Genomic DNA, 23,316 nt, shown 5'->3' on the forward strand with positions numbered 1-23,316 from the left:
ACACTGGAACGTGAGCTCCGCAGAGACGAAAAAAAAGCTTTGTCTGTCTTGATCACTCACTGCTATAGCCCCAAGCCTGTAACAGTGACTGGTGTATAGTAAGCACTTAGCAAAATAAATATTTGTGACTGAAAGAATAGCATGTAAGAGCCACACCCCATCTTCTGCCTCTGACCCTGAGCCAGAGAGGCAAGATCAGGCCTGGAACTGAGTCAAATCAGGAAGCAAGAGGAAGCCGGAGCGGGGAAGAGCAGAGCCCCAGATTCAGCCAGACCCAGGTCCTGGCCTGGCTTTGGCACCTTGTGGGGCCTGGCACTGGACCATCTTGGATCTCAGTTCCCTTGTTTTTGAAACAAGGATTATACCACATACTTCATGCTCTTGGGTGAGAATAAATGAGAATTAAGTGTGGAAAATTGGCACACAGTAAGGCCCTCCTTCCCAGATACCCTTCATCTCTGCCCGCGTATGCTTTGTAAGGGAAGAAATTGCTTTAGCCAGATGGTGGGAACTGAGTGCTCTGTCCCCTGGGGCTGGGCAGTTGTGTATTTTAGGAGAGCAGCCTGTGAAGGGCAATGCCTGCCCCACAGCCGGAAATGGGGCATCATTGGTAGAAGAGCTAGGCAATAACAGGCTCCAAGGGCAGTGGAAGGTCTCATGCTGCTACCTCTAGCACATCAAGCTTGCAGCTAGGAGAGAGGCCACTCCAGTGTCGCCTCTGCTTCTGGAATGGGATGAAAAGCAATACATAGCAGGCAGTTTGGAAAAAGAATTTTATTAGCTTCATGTGAAACAGCTGCCATGAGTCAAGACAAAGATGGCGACAGAGCTCTGGTGGCTTCCAACCAATGGCCTGGAAAAAGCCCACCTGTTCTCTCTACCTCCTTGGACCAGGGTCTAAGTCAGGGTCCCAAGAACACCCGGCATCTTGCCCCCTCGGTGCAGGCACAGAAGTGGGCAATGCATTCTTGTTAGACCATAGGTTCTCCTGCTTTGTGGTTATCTCACTGAACAGGAAAATGAATCAAATTACCATTTTAGGCATTCAGATCAAGACTGAGCTGACATACCAGCCACCGTCCTGGATCAGGTACCAGGAGTACAACATTCTGAGCTGCCAATCAGAAAATCAACATTCTGGAGGGCCGCCCAGAATTCTAGAATGCAAAATAAGAATCCCCTACCTTTCTAGATGGTTTCATCAGGAGCTCCACATTTTAGAATACCTATGTTCCAAGTCAACCAGAAATCTGATATTCTAGGTGTCAGCCAGGAACCCAGTATTCTGGCATGCCAAAGAAGAATCCCTCCTAACATTCTAGATGGTCAATCAGGAATTCAGCATTCTAGAATAACAAACAAGACCACGATATTCCAGGTAATGGGTGAGAGACACAAAGTTCTAAATGTCGACCTTGATGCTCTTGATGCCAAACCCAAGACCCAACATTTGAGACTATCAACCCTGGACTCAGCTTTCTGGGATGACAGACACAAAACCCACCCTCCAGCTGCTGCTCCACCCGCTCAGAGCTCTGTGGATGGCCGCTCCATACCACACCCGCCATCCTGGTGAGGGTTGGGCACGTGGAAGGAGACGTATGGACAAGTCTTGGTGTTGAGGCAGACCAGCTTCTTCAGTGTGGCTGTCTTGACCATATTGAAGCCCATCTCACCACCGAATGTGCTCGGCTTCCAGTACTCTGGAGAGCAGATGGGATTCCCTAGGAGGCCCTTGAGGGAAAAGGGAGCCCCAATTTCTATCATACTCTCCCCAAAGATGGAGTTTGGATGGCACTTCTCCAGAAGCAGCCCCGGGTAGAACTCCAAGGCATCGATGTGTCCATACAGCTCCTCCAACTCGGCTGCGATCTCCTTCTCCCCTGAAAGGGGGGGAGCTAGAGTCAGAGACGTGGTGCCATTAAGGTCAATGAGGGGAGGGAAGCTTCTAAGCCTACTTTTTCTGGGGAGAATATGGGACTTCAGAAGAGCAATTGAACAATTGAGCACATGCCCTAACATCTGGCCTGGCTGACCGGCCCTTCTCTAGGGCTGCATCTAGGGAAGAAATTTGCTGCTGAAGAAGGAATCTAGAGCCTGGATCGGCCACCAGACAGCATGTGGCCTTGAGCAACTCATCTCTCTTCTCGGTGCCCTAACTGCCTGACGGTGACTACAGGGAGATGCCATCCATCTTGCTTCACAGGCTCATTTCAAGGACGTATGCTGGTGCAAGTCCCTTCATTCTGCTGGAGCTCAGAGATGTAATGTAACCTGTCCCAGCTCACAGAGAGATTTAGTTACAGTGTTCTTTTCCCCCTCTGGACTGTCACAGGAGATTAGAGTGACAGAATTATGGGGAACTCACTCCCCACTCACTGAGGCCCACACATTCATAGATAGTGACCAAAGGGGACAGATGCAGAGCTTCCCTAGCCACTTCCTCAAACCCACGCTCTATAAGGCACTAGGGTCATGTCACACACGGTCAAACCCTCCCACTGTTTGTGACAAGGGTTCCCAAACTCTTGGCTGCCCAACAGCTGGAATCTTAAAAAAAAAAGAAGAAAGTATATATATTATACACACACACAGACAGACTCTTGCGCACCATGCAGGCCTACTGAATCAGAATCTCGGGGAGAGAGATCTGGGATTTGGTATTTTTAATCAGTTTTCTAAGTGATTCTTAGGCAGCTGGTCCATAAGTATGTATTTAGGAACCACTAGGTAGAGTAAAACCCAAATTCTTTCACATAGAATCCACAATTTGGCCCCAAGCTCCCATCCCTAACCCCCGCCCTCCCCACACATAAGCACCTTGCTCCAGCCGCACCCCCCACTGTCCTCCCCAACAGGCTCATTCTTTATGACCTCTGTGCCTTTGTACTTTCTGTTCTTCCATGTAAAATGCCTTTCCCCCCATTCTCCATCCAGAAAATCCCTATTTATCTCCTTCAAATGCAGCTGAGAAGCCACTTTCTTTCCCTTCACTCCCTTCACCGCCCCCCAGCACCGTGCTCACACACCTCTCATGACCCCAACAGTCATAGCGTTGGGGGCTAACACCGCATTCTGTTTCCACAATGTCCTCCTCACTTTACTGAAAATCCCTGAGGGCAGGGCCCAGGTCCAGGAAACAGCTGCTCACCTGTGAGCTCCTGGAAGGACGTGTAGGGCCTCATGCCAAACCTCTTGCGGTACTCATTGAAGGGCTGCAGCCGCAGCTCTCGGGATTCCTTGATGGCCTCCACAGCCACGTGCAGGACGTGGTGGTCTATGTTTCTACCCCCGCCAATCTGCCAAGACATAAACATAGCTGCAGTCTGAGAGCCAGGCCACGCTGTCCTGGAGGAAGAGTTCAGGTCAGGAGCTCTTCCCAAGCGTGGACAGAGCACGGCTCCACCCAGCAGCCACCATGCTGGGGACCTGGCCCCACTCTGCTGCTGTCATGCTCTCTCGGAGACACCTTTGAGTCTTTGCTTCCTCATCATTAAAGTGGCAGTGGGCCAAGAGGACCTCTCCAGTGGCTCACCAGCCACACCGTTCCCCAACCCTTTGTATCTAGGTGAGATACCAACATTCCATTACAGAAGGTTCTGCAACTATTAGTTTTAGCAACTAGGATTCCATAAAAGAGATGGCCAGTATGGCACCAGCCAGGAGCTCAAGCAGAGGGGAAGGGCATTCTGGCTCTGGAAATGAAATTTGGAGGGGCAGAGGGGTTTCTGAGACAGCAAATGAGAAACAAAAGGATGGACGGATATTAGTTTTGGGGGCTGAAACTTTTATGGCATTCTTCAAACCCATTCTTATCAAAGAATACAGATACTTCATCTTTCAAGGGGGTCCTGCTAAGGAGTGTTTTTCTATTGGTTTTCATTCCCTGTGTCATAGCATTGAGAGTCAACAAAAATTTAATAATTAAAAAGTGAACCACTATTAACCAACCACCATTAGGAAAGAGAAACTCAGAGCCGGATGCTAGGATCACACAGTATCATGTCACTCCATTCATTCCAGATAAAGCCACTCATGGGAACATAGGTGACTAAATCTGTTGGTTCTCCTTCCTTCTGCCAAGTCTCCAGGGTGGGGAGCGGTCATAAGCTAGAAGAGAGGGAGCTAAAATCTTGCCATGAAAACTACAGTGTATACACACAAAGCTTAAATAAACAGCTCTGCCAGTTACAAGCTGTGGGACCATTGTGGGTTGATTTGTGTCCCCCAAAGAGATATGGTGAAGTCTTAACCCCCAGCACCTGTGAATGTGACCTTATTTGGAAATAGATGTCATCAAGTGAAGAGGAGGTCATAGTCCATTATGGGGATCCTGATCCAATGACTGGTGTCCTAATAGAGAAAACAGAGCCTCAGGGAGACTCCATGTTGGAGTGATGTGTCTAAGAGGATTGCCAGTAGCCAGCAGGAGCTAAGACAATGGCATAGAACAGATTCTTGCTGGGAGCCTTCAGAGAGGCGTGGCCCTGCCCACACCTTCTAACCTCCAGGAATGTGAAATAATAAAATAAACTCAGTTTGTGGTCCTTTGTTATGGCAGCCCTGGGAAAGTCAGCCAGGGACCTTGGGCAAATTACTTGTTTCAGTTTCATCATATGCAAAAATGGGGAAGGTAAGAGCACCCATCTGATACGGTTGTGGGGAATGAGCAAGATAAAGTATGCAAAGCAGTTACCACAGCGTTGGTCCCATGGTAACCCCCAAGATGGCAGCCATGTGTGGTGATGATCAGGAGAAGCCCTGTTTTACTACTTCTCACGCTCTCTTGAATATCCTGAGAGCCGACACACTTCTGTCACCCTTCTGCCTTGGGCCTAGTACAACACCAGGGCTTTTCACACAGAGTCATGGCCGTTCCTTGAAAATGCTTTGCAGGGGAGCCTGGGTGGCTCAGTCGTTAAGCGTCTGCCTTCGGCTCAGGTCATGATCCCAGGGTCCTGGGATCGAGCCCCGCATCCGGCTCCCTGCTCAGCGGGGAGTCTGCTTCTCCCTCTCCCTCTCCCCCTGCTTGTGTTCCCTCTTTCATTGTGTCTCTCTCTGTCAAATAAATAAAAAAAAAAATCTTAATAAAATAAAATAAAGAAAATGCTTTGTAGTCCATATAGCCCAACATAAATCTACTGTCTCTGTTCATGTCTGTGTCCCCACAGAGAACAGAGGCCATAAACCAGCCAGCAGCTGCCCATTGGTGGCAGCGCATGCTAATTCCAGTCCAATTACCAGTGGTAAACCTAAATCCACATGGTGTCACGATGTCACGATAGGGCTTGGGAACAAGGATCAGAGAGAAGCAGGGCTGAGGGGAGCTGAGACAGAGGAGACAGGGGCTTCCAAGCATGGGGGGGAGGGGAGATTTAGGAGGGTGCTGGTTAGAAATTCCAGGGAAAGGGCCATATTAGTTTGCCAGGGCGGCCATAACAAAGTATCACAGCCTGGGTAGCTTAAACAACGGATATTTATTTCATCACAGTCTGGAGGCCAGAAGTCCAAGATCAAGATGTCAGCAAGGTAGGTTTCATTCTGAGGTCTCTGTCCTTGGCTCATCTTCTCCCTAAGTCTTCCCACTCTGCACCTCTGCATCCTAATCTCTTCTTCTCATAAGGACACCAGTCACAGTAGGGGCCCACCCTTGGACCTCATTTAACCTTAATTACCTCTGTAAAGGCCCTGTCTCCAAACACAGTCACATTCTGATGCACTGCTTGTTAGGACCTCAACATATGAGTGGGGGGGTGGGGGGGGGACAATTCAGCCCATCACGGAGGCCTGTAATTCAATAAAGACCTACTATGTGAAGACACTTTCACATATATTACCATACCCTGAATGTTCTCATGGTCCTCAAATTGCCATGCCCTCTCACCTCCAGGCCCTTGCCTTGCTGTCCCCTCCCCCAGAGCACGATCATTCCCTGCCATTAACACTACCTCTTTCCCTGGGAGAGCTCTATCCACCCTCTGGATCTCTGCTCAGACAACATCTCCTTCTCTACAGCTCTCAACTCTGGGTCCCAAGCGCCTCTCCAAGTGCCCAGAGCACCAAGGTCTTTCTGGACTGTGGCTCTTAACATGCCCTTATAATTCTGCTAACATCAGACAGCACCTGGCCCAGTGCCTGACACAAAGCAAGTGCTCACACGATGTTAGCTGTTATATGACCATGGTTCCTCACTAGGGTGTCAGTGCCAAGGGGACAAGGACCCAAGCGCCACATCTGCTCTTGCTCACCACTCTATCCCTGCACCTGGTACCGTGGAATGAACAAAAGAACAAGAGGACGAATGAAGGAGTGGGGAGGAAGGAATGTCAGAGGGACACTAGCCCCATGGAACAGAAAACAACACTGGGATTTGGGTCCAGGTCTGTCACCTCCCAGAGCCCGCCTGCCCTCCCTGCGCTCTCCGCAGAGGCTTACCCGGCCAGCGCTCTGGCGAGAGAAGGCGTCCACCAGGGCCTCGACCCCATAGTCCACGAGCATGGAGGTGTTGAACAGGAACTGCTTGTAGCTGTACTCCTGGGAGCCCACCTTGAAGGAGTCGGGCATGAGTGGGTGCCAGTGGTAGAGCTGGTTAAACTCCATGGCGATGCGGTTGCGGTACTGGAACTGGGCGCCGAACAGCAGTTCCGGGTCAAACTTCAGCCGCAGGAAGTAGCCGCTCAACTGCTGCACGTACTCCTCAATCACAATCTTGATGGTCTCCCCTGGGAGGGAGGATTGGGACAAGTGTCAGGGAAACACAGGGACCCAGCCACAGGGCTCGGGAAAGTGCTTGCTTGCTCTTGGCTTCTTGGATGTTACTGTTACTGTTGAATTGGGGGGGGGGGGGGCTTTTGCTTTTGGTTTTTTGGGGGGGGGGGGTTGAAAATGGAGCCTTCTGTCTCAGGCTGGACCGGTGTCCCAAGACAAGAGCCACCGGGCTACTCCCACGTTCCACAGGGAGGCTGTCGGCCCAGCTAAGCAGGACATGGAAAAGAAGAACCCGAAAGCGGGAAAGTGGAGATTGGCTTCGTGGGAGCCCTCAGCTTGCTGACACCCTCCGGGGGCGAGGGAGGCTTCAGAGAGAGCTCTCAGAGCTGCCACAGCAGCAAAAGAGGGAGGCTGAGGATATAAGATGACTCTAGTCCCACGTGCAGTTCTCGTATGTTCTTACATATCAGAATTCTCATCAATACCTTTTCTCTGCCCTCTCAGTAACCAGAGCAAAGAGCCAGGGAAGAAACACACTGAACATTCCGTAACAGAATCAAAACTGGTTATCTAGATAGGAAAAGAAACTGATGATTTGGGCCAATTAGCCCCAAGACAAACTAGCTCCTAGCAAATTGATCTGGAGCCGTGAGACTTGCCATCAGCAAGCTCCAGAGCCTGGTGTCACCATTTCTAGTCACCCCCCGAACTTGGGCTGTGTCACTTCAGCTCTCTGAACCTCACCTTCCTGATCTGTAAAATATGTATGACGATGCTACGAATAGGGCCGTTGGGAAGTGGACAGCGGCTGCGTGGCCCAGGGCCCGGCATAATTGGGACTCTGACCACATGCAAGCAGGAAGGAGGAGTGCTAAGTGTAGGCGTGCGGGGAACCCCCCGCCACTCAGGAAGGCGCTCGCTCCCTTTGGGACGTGGCAGCCGGGCCCAGCTCAAATCTCCCTCTGCTGAGAGGCCTTGGAGATTTCATTAACCTCTCTGAATCTTAATTTTTACAACAAAGGCAATCATATCTGGTTAGTAAAGTTGTTGGGGAGGATTAACCAAAGCACTGGATTTATAGCTTCATCACCTTTGGTCACAGCTTCGATACCAGGCAATATGCTGGGCAGCCTTCAGCCACAGCCTTGCCCTCTTTGGTCAGTGTCCAAAATGCTGGGACTTCAGAACCAGCCCCCTCTCCTTCTTTAGGCTGTTTCTATCCTTGATGCCTGGCTCTTCCAGGCTCTAGTGAATCAGGCAATATAATTGGGACCAGTCATGCCCAGTGATGCCCACCAGAGGCAGGGGAAAGGGATCACTGGTGACTCAGAGTGAACACGGTCTGGACAGTGGTGTCAGGGACCAAGCTCCCAGGCAAGAAACCATCTGACATTTTAGGCTGCTGACTCGCCCCCATAGGAGACACAGAAATATCCTGTCCCTGAGGCACCCAGAAGCTACCAAACTCCAGGAAGGCAGATACACGCAGGGCAGAAACATGAGGATTCCGGAGGGCTGAACAGGCTGGAGTCTGACCTGCACAAGCTGGGGATGTCACTATGTGCCTCTGGGGCAGTAGATGGGCAAACAGATTGGGGTGGCTAATCAAATCTGCCGCAAGTTACCCAGCTAATGATCGACCATCACGGCCGTCCATTTTCCGAAGGCCTACCATGTGCTAAGTGCTTGTCATCATCTCAACAAATCCTCACAACCATCATTATCCCCACTACCCAGGTTTGGAAACTGAAGCTCACATAGTGGAAGGGACCTGCTCAAGGTCTTACCTAGTAAGCAGAGGAGCTAGGGTCCTAATCCCAGCTCTCTCTCCCCCAGCCCCCCAACACCTGCTTTTTGGGACAGAGGACATGACCTTCCAGGACAGGGCTGGTCTGGAGTCCTCACCGATGAGGATGAGGCGGGCCGTCTGGAAGAGTTGCTCATCACCCCACGTGGGGTGCTCAGCCTGCAGCAGGTCACACACGCGGTTGTGCTCGCGAAGCCAGAGTGTGGCATAGAGCATGAGCCCGGGAAGCAGCCCAAACACCTCCTGGCCCACAGCCATCTGGTTCTGGGGCAGAATGCCTCGCGGGTAGTGCATCAACACAGCCGCCTCCTCCACCGAAGGGGGGTACATCTCTCCGTCCAGCACCTGCGGGATGGGATCGCCTGGCAATCCGGGGACAGGGTGGGTGCCTGCACCTGCCAGCTGCCGCATCCCCCAGAGTGACTGCCCATCCTGCCTAACCAAGCCTGCTGGTTCTAACTGATCTTTCTTAGAACGGGTCCCTTCCCCTCGATCCCCACTGCCACTACCGGCTTCTCACCCACCCTCGTCTTCCACGCTGACCCCTCTCGTCAGCGGCCCCCTATGTCGACCCGCGCCCCCAGACGGTCCATTCTCAGCACTGCGCAGCCAGAGTAACCCTTTAAAAAACCCAAATTTAGGGGCGCCTGGGTGGCTCAGTTGTTGGGCGTCTGCCTTCGGCTCAGGTCATGATCCCAGGGTCCTGGGATCGAGCCCCCGCATCGGGCTCCCTGCTCGGCGGGAAGCCTGCTTCTCCCTCTGCCTGCCACTCTGCCTACTTGTGCTCTCTCTCTCTCTCTCTTTCTGTCAAAATAAATAAAATCTTTAAAAAAAAACACAGTGTGGGGGCACCTGGGTGGCTCCATCGTTGGGCGTCTGCCTTCGGCTCAGGTCATGATCCCAGGGTCCTGGGATCGAGCCCCGCATTGGGCTCCCTGCTCCACGGGAAGCCTGCTTCTCCCTCTCCCACTCCCCCTGCTTGTGTTCCCTCTCTCGCTGTCTCTCTCTGTCAAATAAATAAAATCTTTAAAAAAAAAAAAAAAAACCAAATTTAGGGGCGCCTGGGTGGCTCAGTCGTTGGGCGTCTGCCTTCGGCTCAGGTCATGATCCCAGGGTCCTGGGATCGAGCCCCGCATCGGGCTCCCGGCTCAGCGGGGAGCCTGCTTCTCCTTCTCCCACTCCCCCTGCTTGTGTTCCCTCTCTCACTGTGTCTCTGTCAAATAAATAAAATCTTTAAAAAAAAACCAAACAAACCCAAATTTAGTATCGTGCCCTGGCTTCAAACCCTTCCAAGTTCTCTCTCGGCTCTTGGTAGAAACTGGAAATCCTAAACACGCCCCAGAGGTGTTCTCCACCCTCGCCAGCAGTCATTCAGGGGCCAGCCAGCGGCTTCCCTGAATTCCCTCACTCCCTCTGAGCCTTCTCCTCTCCAAGTGCAGGCACTGGCCGCCTGCAAAGCCCATCCCCCGCTCTGGGCCTCCTGAACTCCGCCTCATCCTCCCTGCAGCTCTTACTTTCTCTGACCTTCCTAGGGAAGCCTGCCCCATCCTGGGAGCTGTCTCATGGCTTCTCCCTAGTGGGTGAGAAGTCTCCAAATATGGCAGCTTTTTCATTCAGTCAATCAATACGCTACTACAGGCCAAGTACTGGTCTTCGCCTTAAAGCTTCAGCAGAGCACGTTTTGCTTGGGTTTTGGTTTGTTTAGATTTGTGAGGTCTGATATGGCAGCCACTAGTCACCTACAGCTGCTGAGAACTAGAAACGTGGCTGGCGTGAATGAAGAACTGAATCTGTAACGTTATTTACTGTAGATTTCAATTTGAAAACTGATCCTTCAGCAACTGGAAAATCTTTAAGTATGCTCAGGACAACCTGGGCACGTGAGTCTACTTTTCAGCTGTAACTTTATGAAATCTGAACACAGATCGGATATCCCCAGTGAAAAGTTGGCATCCAAAGTGAAATGTGCTGTGAATATAAAATATAGATCAGATTTCAAAGATCTAGCATGAAAAAAAAAGAATGTGAGATATTTTATTAATAATTTCTGTATTGATTCCACATTGAAATGATAATCTGGCTAAACATGGGGTTAAATAAAATAAATTATTAAAATCCATTTCACCTGTTTCTTTTTACCTTTCTTAATGTGACCACCAGAGAAATTTTAATGACGTATGTGGTTCACGTTATATTTCTAGTGCTAGTGCAGACAGAAGCTGGCACCCTAGTGTTTGGGTGTGGACCCTGATGGGCTGTGAGTTCCTGTGAGGTCAGGGCCCATTAACTATCATGGTCACTGCTCAGTCACCTCCGCCAGGCACATCACAGTGTCCAAATGATATGGAGGGAAATTCAGTGTATATATGCAGACTGGAACTGTCTATCTCCTATCAAGACCCAAAGTCTACCTCCCAGGAGAACATGAGAGGCCATGTCTGCTCCTGGCCTGCACCTTCTCCCAGGGTTCATTGTCTCTCCTCCTCTGCCAGGGAAGACCACGGGAGGCCTCTCCCATTGCCCCATCCGCAAGCCCAGCACTACCTGGTACTTGAGTTTCCCATCCTTAAAGAGCCGCAGCTGATACTGACGTTCCAGGTTGTCCCCATAAATGTGGCCGAGATCTACCTGAGGACAGAAAGGGGGTCCACTCAGATCACCAGGTGTCGCCTCAGCAGCGATGACCTGCACGTGCTAAGTTAGGACCAGAGAAGTCCTGAGCCCCTCCTAGGTACTCACCCCATGGCCCAAGGCCTTGGTGAAGCCAGGACCCATCTTGCCAGAAGTTTTGAAGAACTGATGGGTGAAGTGTTGTGCAAAGAAGGCGAACATGAGGTTGGAGCCTTGGGGGTCAGGTATGAACTTCCTCCTGAGCAGGAAGCGATGGCCCAGGAGCTGGGCATCTGGCAACTGCTTCTTCCCTGGTTGGGGAGGTGGGAAGGGGCAGTAGCTGCCTCCTGCCTCAGTCTCCCTGCCCCAGGACCTTCTGGGCTCACCAGACCAAACAGGTCCACACAGGAAGCCCAGAACAGCCTTCCCTCCTACTGGATGGCCCCTTGCACCTTCTCTACCAAAAGACCCTAGAACTATTTACGGGTGAAATGGCATGATATTTGGAATTTGCTTTAAAATACTCCATAAAAAATAAGAGGGATCGATGAAATAAGATTGGCAAATTATGGGTAGTGTTGAAGAGATGGATACATCTCAACTTCTGTGTGTGTGTTTGCAACTTTGAAAAGGTTAACCAAAAAGAAAGAAGAAAGAAAAGTAAATAAACCAAGAAAGAAAGAAAGAAAGAAAGAAAGAAAGAAAGAAAGAAAGAAAGAAAGAAAGAAAGAAAGAAAGAAAGAAAGAAAGAACGAACTTGGACTCCCTGGCCCTGGAGCAAGGTACCCTGTGTTTGAAACTCGGTGCGCCACCTGCTGACTGTGTGAACATAGAGAATTTGTTTCCTCTCTCTGAGCTTCAGCGTCTTCATCTGTAAAATGGGCAAATGATACCTATGTGATGCAGCATTTTGAGGAGTGCATGAGATAATGTGAGCATGACTGAGAACCGGTGAGATGGGCTCTTGTGAATCAAAGATCAGCAAACTGCAAACTTCTTCTCTAAGAAGCCAGATTGTCGATATTTTAGGCTTTGCCAACATACGAGCTCTGTCACCCTCTACTCTGCTTTGCTGTTGTAACAGGAAAACAGTCATAGATGAGACCTAAACAAATGAGTGTGACTAAGTTCTAATAAAACTTTATTCACAAAACAGGGAGTGGACTGGATTGGGGCTGTGGGCTGGAGTTTGTCAACCTATTTTAAATGATGCCAGTCTTTCTGTCTGGGGTAAAGACAATAGGTCATCTTGAAGCAGGTGTCTGTCATCATGAGAATAAGTATTAGGAGACTTCCCTGGGACACCTGGGTGGCTCAGGTCAGTTAAGCGTCTGCCTTTGGCTCAGGTCATGATCATGAGGTCCTGGGATTGAGCCCCCATGTTGGGCTCCCTGCTCAATGGGGAGTCTGCTTCTCCCTCTCCTTCTGCCCCTCCCCCACCACTTGTGCTCAGTCTCACTCACACACTCTCTCTCTCTCTCAAATAAGTAAATAAAATCTTAAAAAAAAAAAAAGAGCCTTCCTTAATTATGTTAATGTCAGATGAGTCAGTACCCAATGCTCACACAGAAAGGAATAACTGAATTTTCGTGTTTTGGTAAAGACATCCTTTCATAATACCTCAAGTGAGGCCCAGTGTTGAAGGTTCAAGATCAACAGAACCTCCCTGGATTGAGACGGCCAACTGGTTTCCTCTGGCAGGCAAGGAGATCAAGCACCCCAAAGGAAACTCACCAAAAGGGAAGTTGGAGGGAGTGGTCTGCACCCTATAACCTGGAATCATCCCTCAGGTTGACATTGAACAAGGACTGGTTCCCACAAAGTGCTGGCAGAGTCCAGAAACTCTGCAAGACCCAGCTATCTGGTGGAATAGTCATGCTTTAGGTATGGTCTCTAAACATGGGAGTGCAAACCATCAGAGTAGTTAGTGCCTTCGAGACCCAAGGAAGGACATCAATACAAATGCAAGGTTCTGAGCGGGCAAAAACTCAACAACCACAGGGCTGCACCCAACAGCTGTTCAACAGTGACACCACGTGGCAGGAACAGAAGTGATGGCAGTCGTGGACCAGTGCCTCTCTTGACCCCTCTGTACTTGAAGCAGATTTCGTGGCTCTGAACTGAGTAAACCCCTGGGTTTTGGGGCAATCGAGGGTGGAGCGGGAAGAGGGACTAGGGAGGAAAGACTCCTGCCAATGAGACCAAGTGAGGTCTTAGGCAACTAAAGAAAAAAACTCTGACTCTATGTGTAAGCTACATTGAGGAAGCAGGGTAAACTATTTACATCAGTAAAGAACCAAACACGGAGTTAGCACCCAACAAATAGCATACTACTTCTTCTTTCCTACATTTCAACTTTGAGGTCACCCCCATTCCGGCAGGATCCCACCAGTTCAGGAGACAAGGTTCAAGCAAAGAGGCACCCTGGAAATACAGAAGCAGCAGTCTGACTCTGCTCTGGCTTTCTAGGTGATGTCAGCAAGAGTCTCTACCACCCTTTCCTGTCCTCCTTCCCCAACCCTGTCCTTGTCTGTGGTTCTGGATAAGTCATATGTCTTGCCTTGGCCCACCGGTCCGGGAAATGGGTCAATAATTGCTCTTCCGCCTGCTTTTTTCTCAAAGAAAACAGAGCATCTCCTGTGACCCCCAGGCCCAGCCCTCTAACCCCATCTCCGTTACCTTTGGTCCCCATGGGCGTGGGGCAGTCTTGGGGCACAGAGGGCAGAACACGAGTGTAATAGCTCACATTGGAGAAGGACTCCCAGCTGATGTAGTCATGCGCTATGTTGTAGGTGGGGGGGCTGGGGATAAGCTTGGAACGCGCTGCAGGGAAGGGGCGAAACAGTGGTGACAAGGGGGCTCCCATCCCCAGTCCCACCTCCTTCCCGGCCTCCTCTTGGGTTGGGCTTGTTGAATCTGGCATCATAGTCTCCCCACCCACTGTCCTTATCAGATGCCAAGAATTCCAAGAGCTGGCAAGGTGTCTTGCTCCCCAGATTTGGGGGGGCCCTGCCCTCCACCCACCTGTGAGTACCAGGCGCATGAGCATGTCACGGATGAAGGAGGCATTGATCAACTCCCAGAACCAGCGCCCATGCGTCAGCAGGAAGTGGAGGAAAGAGGGGCTGGGTCGCAGCGAATTCCGGAGCCAGGTCCACAGCTCGGCTGCGGGGGCAGTGGGAGCCAATCAATCAGGGCCTCCTGGAAGGACCAGAAGTAGCCGGAGGGGAAGATGGGGACTGGAGACAAGGCCAAGATGGAACCAGGTGGAACACAGAGAGCAGGGTAAAGATGGAAGCTCAGGGGAGATGACACATGACAGAGCCAGAAGCAGATGTGAGGGCAGGGGACAGGGCCAGGGTGTGACGTGGGCCAGGAGGAGAGGCTCAGAGCTCAAAGCCAGGTGAGGAAGGAGGACCGAGCAATGGCCAGGGGCGAGGGCAGGAAGTCGGCGGGGGAGGGGGCGGTCTTGGGACAGCAAGGGCGCCAGGACAGGAGTGGGGGCAGGAGGCCCGGCTCACGGATGGTGCAGTTGGGGCCAGAATAGCCCGTGCGGGTGCAGTCACATTGGTAGCGGTCAAGGCCGAAGCGGACACAGATCCCCTGGTGCTGGCATGGGTAGTAACAACAGGGGTTCACTGCAGGGGAGAAGCAGAGATCAGAGACCACTCTAGAGCCACCCCCAAGCCCCGTCCTGCCCCTGATGGGGAAGTGTGGGGCCACAAGTCACCCCTTTGTCCTAACTCACTCAGGGGCCCTCTCTGTTCCCCGAGTCATACACGGAAGCCCCCGCGGCCCTGCCCTGTTCAGGCCCTGCTCTGGTCTCCAGCCCGTCCCCCCTCCTCCCTGCTGCCATCAGAGTCGGGCAGGGGGAGAGTCCAGACCTCAACTGTGACACCAAGGGTTCGGAAACAGCTGATAAGATGCTGCAGACACAGGCTTCTAGAGCGCTCGCTCGCTTCCTGTCAGGTCAGAGCCTAGCACCAAGGGCGGGGTTTGTGGAGTCCAGAAAAGGGTTATATAAGGAAGGCAGGGTTCTCTCAAACCAGCTACCTGGACACTAGGAAGCCAGGATCGCCCACCTTCCCTCTATTTTTGCAGAAGTGGGGTAGAGCGGGAATCATAATGCCTGCTTGCAGATGGGGAAATTGAGGCCAGACAAGGAGAACCCCACACAGGTCACCCAGCAAGTCACACCAGACCAACTGCCCTTCACTTCCAGGCCATGGCGCCCAGACTTGACAGTCAAGACCAAGGAAAGAAGTTTCCCAGATCCTTGCAGACAAATGGTGGGTTTGAGGGGAGTCCCAGCTGCCTCAAACCCTGTTCTTGATAGGCCCAGCCTGGGCCCATGTCAGACTGGATTCTGGGCTCTAGGATCTTGAGGAAGGTCAGGGAAAAGGAAACAGGAGAGCTAGGGCTGGAAAAATCTCCTAAGGAGGTGCGTGGAGCTCTGGCATCAGCCCTCCTGCCTCCTGGAGAAATCCCACCAGTAAAGTCCCTCCAGGTGTCTACTCCAGGTCTTGCTGACCACAGCCCCTTTGCTCAAATCCACACTGCTTTAGTGATTCTTCAACAGCAGAGTTAGAGACTTCTCAGAGCTCATTCGGTGTTCATTACAGCTCAGCAAGGGAAACTGAGGCTCAGGGAGAGGTGGAGGCTTGGCCAAGGACAGAGAACAGAGCTGGGCCTCCTGCAGACCCAGGTCTCCTGGATCCTGGCAGGGACTGCTTCCCTGGCCTCACACAGAAAACACCAGACTCCCTTGAGCAAACACATTTCCTCATCTAAGCTCAGAGCCAACATTACAGGGAATTCCTATCCTTTGTACAACTGATTATTGGGGGCTGAGAGGGTAACAACAGACAGCAGAAGGGTGTTGTGACCAGAGGGCATGACACCAGGCAAGGACTGACAGCAGCACCGCATGCCCAACACACACACACACACACACACACACACAGGCATGCCAGCAAGCAAGAAGAGAACCACAGAAATCATGCAAATAGTTTTGCTTAAGCCCTGGCAACTCCCCACGGCCTCACAATGGCATCTCTGTGGAACCCTGTAGGGATGCAGGAGGAAAGGGCCGACAGGAAGGGGCCTGGACAAAATGGTCTTATCAAGCTGACACAGGCAGACCCAGCAGATAGGACTCAGCCTCCCCTCCCACAGCCACAGGTCCAGAATGCCAAGGAGGGTGAGCGGATAATCCCCCCCAGCTGGCTCAGGGCTCTGGAACTCTCCTCATTGATTCCTCCTGCTCAGGACACGCTGCCCATCTGCCTACCTCACCTGCCCAGGAGCCCCTGGAGCCCCCGCTGCCTGGCTCCCAACCCTGGTGCACAAGGCTAAAAGCCCAGCCCTCCTCTGGGCTGTTTTCCCATCCCTACCATGGCAGGGCTCTCCAAAGGACCCCAAGGGGTGTGGCAGCCCCAAGCCTTAGCCCCAAAGCCAAAAGCTCTTCTTCCTTTGCCCAGACTGCTGCTCTTCCTTAACAAACCCCTCCAGGACCACCTGACCCTCCCAGTGGGCTCACGCCTTGCTCACGCCTTGCCTCCTCCAGAAAACCTCCCCTGAATGTCCTTTGCCCTGCTCCATGTTCCCACCCTGATGGTCCATCACCCCGCTCCATGTTCCCACTCAACCTGCTCTTCTCCACCATGAGCTCCCAGGAGAGGGGGCCATACCTCCCCCATTTTCTCCTCCGTAACACAGGCCACACATACACGGGGGCTCAACCCAAGTCCTGGAGAGATCCAGCCGCCCAGGGGATGCAGATGTGCTGGCCACAGCTCGACACATGTTTGTGGAGTCAATCAAATGAAGCCAAGAGAATGGTGACCCCAAGCTTGGCCAAAGACACCTCTCATCTTCCCAGCCCTGGAAGCTGGCTCCGAGGACTAGCCTGGAAGCTTCCCACTGCCCTAGAGTTCTGCCCGGGCTCCTGCCCACGTCCCTCTCCTGCCAAGAGAGGCTGTGTCCAGCGGAGGCTCCTCCCTCCCGGACCTGCTGTCCAACTTTCCCTCCCTCCTCCTCCATGATCTTTCTATAAACACCAGCTGCCCTAGGCAAGAAAAACTCTCCCCAGTGAGGACAATGGCTTCCACTGGGGCCCCAGGGGGTCCGGGTGGGCAGAGAGGAGCCTGAGTGCCTCTTCCCCGGCATGAGCCTGACCACACTGGACCGTCACGGTTGCCAGGAAATCCGGGGCTCTAACAACCACTCCACAGCTTGCAGCCCCCCACACTCTTTATCTGCCCAGCAGTCCCCAGGAGGGTGGATGTGACTCCCTGTGGCACAAAGGAGGGATGTGAGGCTCACTCACAGGAGACTGGCCCCAAGCCCCACAGCTTTGGAGTTGCAGAGCCAAGACTTGGACTCCTTTCTCTTTCCCCCACTTCTTCCCCCTGGAGGTTCTTAGGCCTGGATTTGGGAAGAGGATGGGGTTGGATCCACGAACTGGGAGTGACCTCAGAGGGATCATCATCCCCTGCCTCAACTAGAGCTCTGGAACTACTCACAAAGAAAGGCTTTCCTTCAGTCTAACTTAAATCTGGCATGCTTTCATGTCAGCTCAGTGCTGGGCTCAGTGGAGGACACCCTGTATAATAAACCATCCAGAAGGAAAACTGGGGAGATGCAGGCTCCGGATCAACCAAGTTCCCGGCACGGGGCCAGGTACCAAGAAGGTGCTGGGGAAATGTATGGAGAGAGTGGCCGCCCTTTACTGGGTGTATGTCTCTGGGCAAAGTGCCTTCCACCCTCTGGGCCTCATTTTTCCTATGTTTCCCAGAAAGGGGATGGAGCAGGCGGGCTCTAAGATGCCTCCTTTTCTGCCTCCCCTTCTTCTCTACTCTGGGTCAAGCATATTGGATCTCCAAATATCTCCATTATTTGCATCACTATGAATCCCCCACCCCATCAGCAGAGAACCTTGCAACTTGTTCTCACTGAATCCTCAAGGCACCCCAGAGGTGGAGTTGGCTGATCAGCCCACTCATCCTGCACACATTCCCACAGATGAGGGCTATCCAGTACTGCCAGGTTCCAGAACTTTCTGTGGATTCAGGCAAGGAAATGTTCCCCAGCCCAGGAGTTAGGGCTCTGGGCACAGTAGGGGAACACGATGTCCTTCAGGATGCAGACGCACCGGGTAGCAAGAGGTTGAGCTGAAATTTCCTAAGAAGAATATTTAGAGAAGCTGCAGGGGCTTGGCAGCCAAAGAGAAAAAAAAGGGGGGGGGTGCCCTGATTAGCCAGACCTGGGCCCCAGCCCCTACACCCAGCCGAGTCAGCAGCCAGAGGCCAGCCGCCACCACCCCAGGCCCCGACAGCTGGGCCCACAGCTGGAAGAGGCGGCTGGAGAGGAAGCCCCCTCCTGGCCCACAAGCCCAGCTGGTGCTATAGATACGAGGTGACAGGCAGTGGGCAGTGGGGAGGCCTGGAACAGCCTGGGGTCCCCCGCCATGTGCCAGGGCTAACTGCCTCAGGACCCTCTTCCTGGCACAGAGCTCTGATTGCCAGGGCATGCCGTATCCCTAGCCCAGGAGAGAACACTAAGCCAAGACCAGGGGCTGGATGAACTTGAGCATTAAGACTCCCCTGGCATGGCCTTGCCCTCCAAGCCAGACTCAATCTCCTTCCGCACACGAGAAGCCACCTGCCCCCAGAGGAGTCTGCAGTCCTCATCCCCCCAGGGGCCGGCCTCTGCTGTACCTCTGAGGGCACGAACAGGCTCTGGCTTCCTGGGGCAGATGCCCAGGCATCGTGCACCTCAGTTCCCTCACAGACTTGAAGGACAAAGTACAGGCCCTGCACCCAGTTCGTCATCGCTCTTCCCTTTGACCTTGTAGTAGCCCTCCTTAAAGGCTTCCTGGCCTCCAGTCTCAGCCCCAAGTCACCTGTCCGACCCACTGAGTCCTGACTCCTCACCCACATTCCGAGGCCATTGCCAGCCAGCACCTGCCTCTTGCCCTACTGCTCCCCATGCTCCCCTCTGCCTCCTGAGGTCCAGAGCTTTAGGCTTCAGCTCTGCCGTTGCTTCCATCAGAAAGCCCTTACAGAGTCTCATACTAAAGCCTCACTTCCCGCCACTCACCACCTCCTTCAGGGTCCAAGCAAACATCAGCACATCCGGGAAGCCCCCCTGGGTTCCTCACACTGGAGAGGGACCTGCTCCCTCCCCCGAGCCTCACATACCCTCGTGTGTCCCTCAGTCATGGCCCTGACCCCCTCGGAGAACAGTCTCTTAGCATTTCTGACTCCCTGAGAGATGGTGGGCCCCTCCCAGCGCCGTGCCTCCAAGTCCAGCCAAAAACTTAAATCAAGCCCTTGGGAATGTTTGTGGAGTGAAAAGAATAATTCCACTTAAACACTTATGATATAAAGATAAGTCCAAAAGACAAAAACAAAAGGGCACAGACCAGGGCTCGCTGGGCGTTCATGAACACACAGGAAGACAGGCGGGCCAGCCCTTTGTACCTTGGGGGAGGGGGTCGTGGATGGGGCCCCAGAGGAAGTGCTGTGCCGATCCAGGGGCTGACAAGTCCAGTCACTGGGGCAACCTGATCAGCCCCGGGCTCTGCTGCTGGGGTCTCAGATACATGGGCCGTCCCCTCTGGGCCTCAGCTCTCCTTCTCTAGAATGGGGGTGACACATCTCCCTGGCAGGGCTGCTATGAACACCAAGAAGTGGAGGCCCATAGCGGGGCTTTGTAAACTGTAAAGTGCTGGCCACACGAGCCCTCTTTCTCTTCTTCCCACCCACTGGTCCTTTCCTCCTACTCAAACTCTGGAGCACCTTCCATCTTCTTCCTGGCTTCATCAAATGCCACCCACTCAAACCCTTTCTTCTAGGAAACCTGGTCTGATTCACATCTTTCTTCTCTCCTCTGAGCACCAAATCCCTACCGCAACACAACAGAAAGCTCAGACCCCTCTCCCCACCCCACCCCAGTCCTCTCTTGCCCCCATTTTACAGATAGGAAGTGGAGACCCAGAGAGGGATGGATCATACAGCCAGGTGGCGGAGGAAGCTATGTCCAGGCCTCGCACACCTGCACGCGTGCACACATGCACACATACACATGCCAGCGGTAAGCTGGGGGAGGGAGGCTGGCTGAGAGGGTGGAGCTGAGTTCCTTCACCTGGAACCTGGTACATGCATGGTGGGGGGCAGGAGTGGTGGAATTTTGCAGGATCTGACTTTCCCCATCATCTTCTGGGTGATGAAACCAGGGTCCACGGAGGGGAGTGACACGGGATGGGTGGGGGGGTGCTCTCTATGGAAAGACCTTGCAAAGTGCCTAGAGTAAGACAGATCAAGTTCAAACCTTTAGCCCACCATGGCTGTGTGAGCTAGAGAGAATTATGGCGCCTACCCGAGCCTAAATAACCTGCCCGGGGGAGGGGGGACCTCAGAGCTGAGGATTTAAACCTCAGGGGAAGCAACCCAGCTCTGTAAATATATTTCCACCTTGATTCTTTGCCAGAATGGCTGGTGTCCCCAGGACCCTCATCAAGGGAGATCTTCTTCCCTGGGGCTGAGAATCCCCATGGGGCCCCAGAAAGTTAGAGGCTGGAGAGACAGAACTTGCCAGAGGGTTTTCCCCCTGGTGCCTGCAGCTTCCTGGGAAAGAGTCCCCCCACTCCGCCCTCCGCCCCGCAGAAAACAGCGGGGTTGTTGGTGGGGGGGCGGGGGAGGAACGGGCTTGGACAGCTTGGGGCCCAGAACAGGTGAGGGAGCTGGAGAGGGGCTGTCCCTTCTCACAAGACCCCAGTCTGCCCTCTCCCCAGAAAACACCCTGTAGCGCCCTAGGCAAGGCCACACACACCCGGGGGGGGGGGGTCTTCAGAGAGCCCCTCTCCCGCCAACAGCCTCAGCGCCCTCCCCCAGCCCGGGCGCGGAGAGCAGAAGGGGGAAGCTGGGTCGGCCCCAGGGCAGAGCCGGGGGAGGGGCCAGGCGAGGGCGCAGGGCTGAGGGCTGCCAGGGGGCAAGGAGGGGGCCGCCTACCCGGCGCGGGCGTCCGGGGGTCCGCGGGCAGGACCTGGGGCGGCGGCAGCAGCAATAGCAGGAGCAGCGGGAACCGGAGCGAGCGACTCCTCCCTGCCGAGTGAGAGAGATCAGCGCGGAGCCTGGCCGTCGAGGCTCCACCCGGAGGCAGAGCGGTTTCCCCGGGGGCATCAGGGTCGGACTCACGCATAGTTGGAGGAGGCTGGTGCGTGTGGGATGCAGGCGGCCGGCTCCTGGGGTGTGTCTCCGCCGGGGAGCTCCGGCGCGTCCCCCCCGCCTTCCCTGGCTCCACCTCTCCAGGCCGCTGTCACCTCGGCAGCGCCGCCACCCACTTCCTCCGTTCCCGCCCTAGCCACAACCGTTTATTAATTATTCTGATTGCAGCGAAAGCGGTTTTTCACCCGAGATCCTTGAGGCACTTGTGTGGGAAACTGAGGCCCAGAGATGATGTGCAGCGCTGAGGTCACCCAAGGCTCCGAGGCAGAAGCGAGAGCATCTCCGGCTTGAAGCGGGGGCCTGAACCACACACCTCGGCCCCCAGAGAGGAAAGGGGGCTCGACAAGGGGCAGTCCAGGCTGGCCTGCGCATTGTTTCTGGATGGGAAACCCACTACCCTCGACAGATCTAGAGGCTCTGCCCTCTGAGGCCACATGTCTGCCTAAACCTCTGCTGCCAGAAATGAACAGGACAGGCTCCCAGTGCAGGAGACTTGAGCTCAAATCCAGACTCACAGCTTCCTAGCTGTGTCACCTTGGACCAGGTGTTTACCCTTTCTGGTCTTCAGCATTCTCATCTGCAGAGCGGGGATACTCATAAGCAGCATCCCCGAGGATTGATCTAAGATGCAGTGAGATCATGCACACAAGCCTACTGACGCAATGATGGGTTATTAGGAGGCATTGTTTTCAGAGATCTCCCAACTCCGATTTCATGGCTGGCCAGAGTTGGCACTCTAGCTGGACTCACATCTACCTGCGGAGTTTCCAAAACACCAACATCCGGTACCTCGATTTTATAGCTGGGGCAACAGATCCTAGCAGGGGCGGGATGGGGCGCTAGGACACACAGAGTCTCCTGGTCCCCACACCCACAGATTTTCTCCCTCTGTCTCCCCAGCACACTGAACCGTCCTGTGGGCTCCACTTCTGAGTCCTTGTGCCAGTTCCCAGGGTGGGAGGGTGGGAGCCACAGGTGCAGGGTGGGAACCATGCCAGGTGGGAGAGGTGAGATGTGCTGGGAAACCCCTCCTATGTCCCCACCCGAGCTGTTCCCATGCTCCGCTGGGACAAAAGCCAGCTGCCCCAGGGGGACAGAGCAAGCCAGGGCAGACCTGGGGAGGGAGTGGGGCAGAGAGAGGGCCTAGGGCCCTGGGGTGCTGGGACAGGCTTCAGCTTCCCCCCACCCACACCCCCATCCCCAACCACAGATCCAGGGCCCCCTGGCGAGGAGCCGTAAGTCATGGATAATCAGCAAAAGGGACGGGGTCTGGGGAGAGATTCGGGGGTCCAAGTACCAAAGAAAAGGGGGCTTTCTGGTGCTAAAGAAAGGAGAGAAGAGCTTGAATGAGACCCATTTCTGCTACCAGGTCCTCCCTCCCTTAAGGCTCTGGGCCCAGCAAGTTCCCCGCCTGGCCTTTCTGCTGACTCCTTATTCCCAAGCCAGCTACTAGACTCAAAGGGACAAACGCTTGGGTGGTCCTAGCCTTGGGAAAAGAGCCTGAGGCTGGGAGTCAGGAGACCCGAATTCAAAGCTCAGTTCTTCCAGGGCCTGACTTTAGACACGTCTCTGCCCCACTCCAGGCGGCCGCTTCCCTGTCCGAACAATATAAAGGTCAAATCAGATGGTCTCTGAGAACGGTCTGGCATGGAGTGACTGGGCCCTCGCTGTGCCCAGACTCTATGACTGGTGCTGGAGATACCCAGATGGATGCGATGAAGGAGAGGACAGAGGTGAGACAGTGGGCAGTCCTCCAGGGACAGGGTCATACTGACATATGGGGGAGGGGAAAGCGAGAGTAATGATGGCAGAAGAGGCGTCAGGGCTTGGTGACCGATTGGCACCTGAAGGAAAGAGAGGTGCTGAGGAGGGCACCTAGGTTTCTGGCTTGGTGCTGGCAATCATACCCAGGGACGCAATCAGGGAGGGGAGCAGGCTGGGGGAGATGGCATTTGAATTTGG

General features: G+C 53.7%; 1 protein-coding gene across 2 annotated transcripts; it reads right to left on the reverse strand.

Moving 5' to 3' along the window:
* Nucleotides 1-759: 759 nt before the first annotated feature.
* On the reverse strand, nucleotides 760-21,429 carry PTGS1 (prostaglandin-endoperoxide synthase 1). 2 transcript variants are annotated; one of them, XM_035015882.1, is made up of 11 exons: nucleotides 21,325-21,429; nucleotides 21,139-21,231; nucleotides 14,647-14,763; nucleotides 14,150-14,290; nucleotides 13,805-13,948; nucleotides 11,255-11,436; nucleotides 11,060-11,143; nucleotides 8,614-8,860; nucleotides 6,436-6,722; nucleotides 3,152-3,299; nucleotides 760-1,883 (listed from the first exon to the last, which is right to left on the reverse strand). In XM_035015882.1, exons 1-11 carry the CDS (start codon nucleotides 21,326-21,328, stop codon nucleotides 1,528-1,530), a joined length of 1,803 nt encoding a protein of 600 aa, XP_034871773.1. In that variant the 5' UTR covers nucleotides 21,329-21,429; the 3' UTR covers nucleotides 760-1,527. The 2 variants fall into 2 exon arrangements, with proteins under 2 accessions (XP_034871773.1, XP_034871774.1); XM_035015883.1 differs by lacking the exon at nucleotides 13,805-13,948.
* Between the last annotated feature and the right edge of the window lie 1,887 nt (nucleotides 21,430-23,316).

This window comes from Mirounga leonina, unplaced genomic scaffold, assembly GCF_011800145.1.
Source record: "Mirounga leonina isolate KUSES-001 unplaced genomic scaffold, KU_Mleo_1.0 Mir_170, whole genome shotgun sequence".
In the NCBI taxonomy this organism is placed as follows: Eukaryota; Metazoa; Chordata; class Mammalia; order Carnivora; family Phocidae; genus Mirounga; species Mirounga leonina.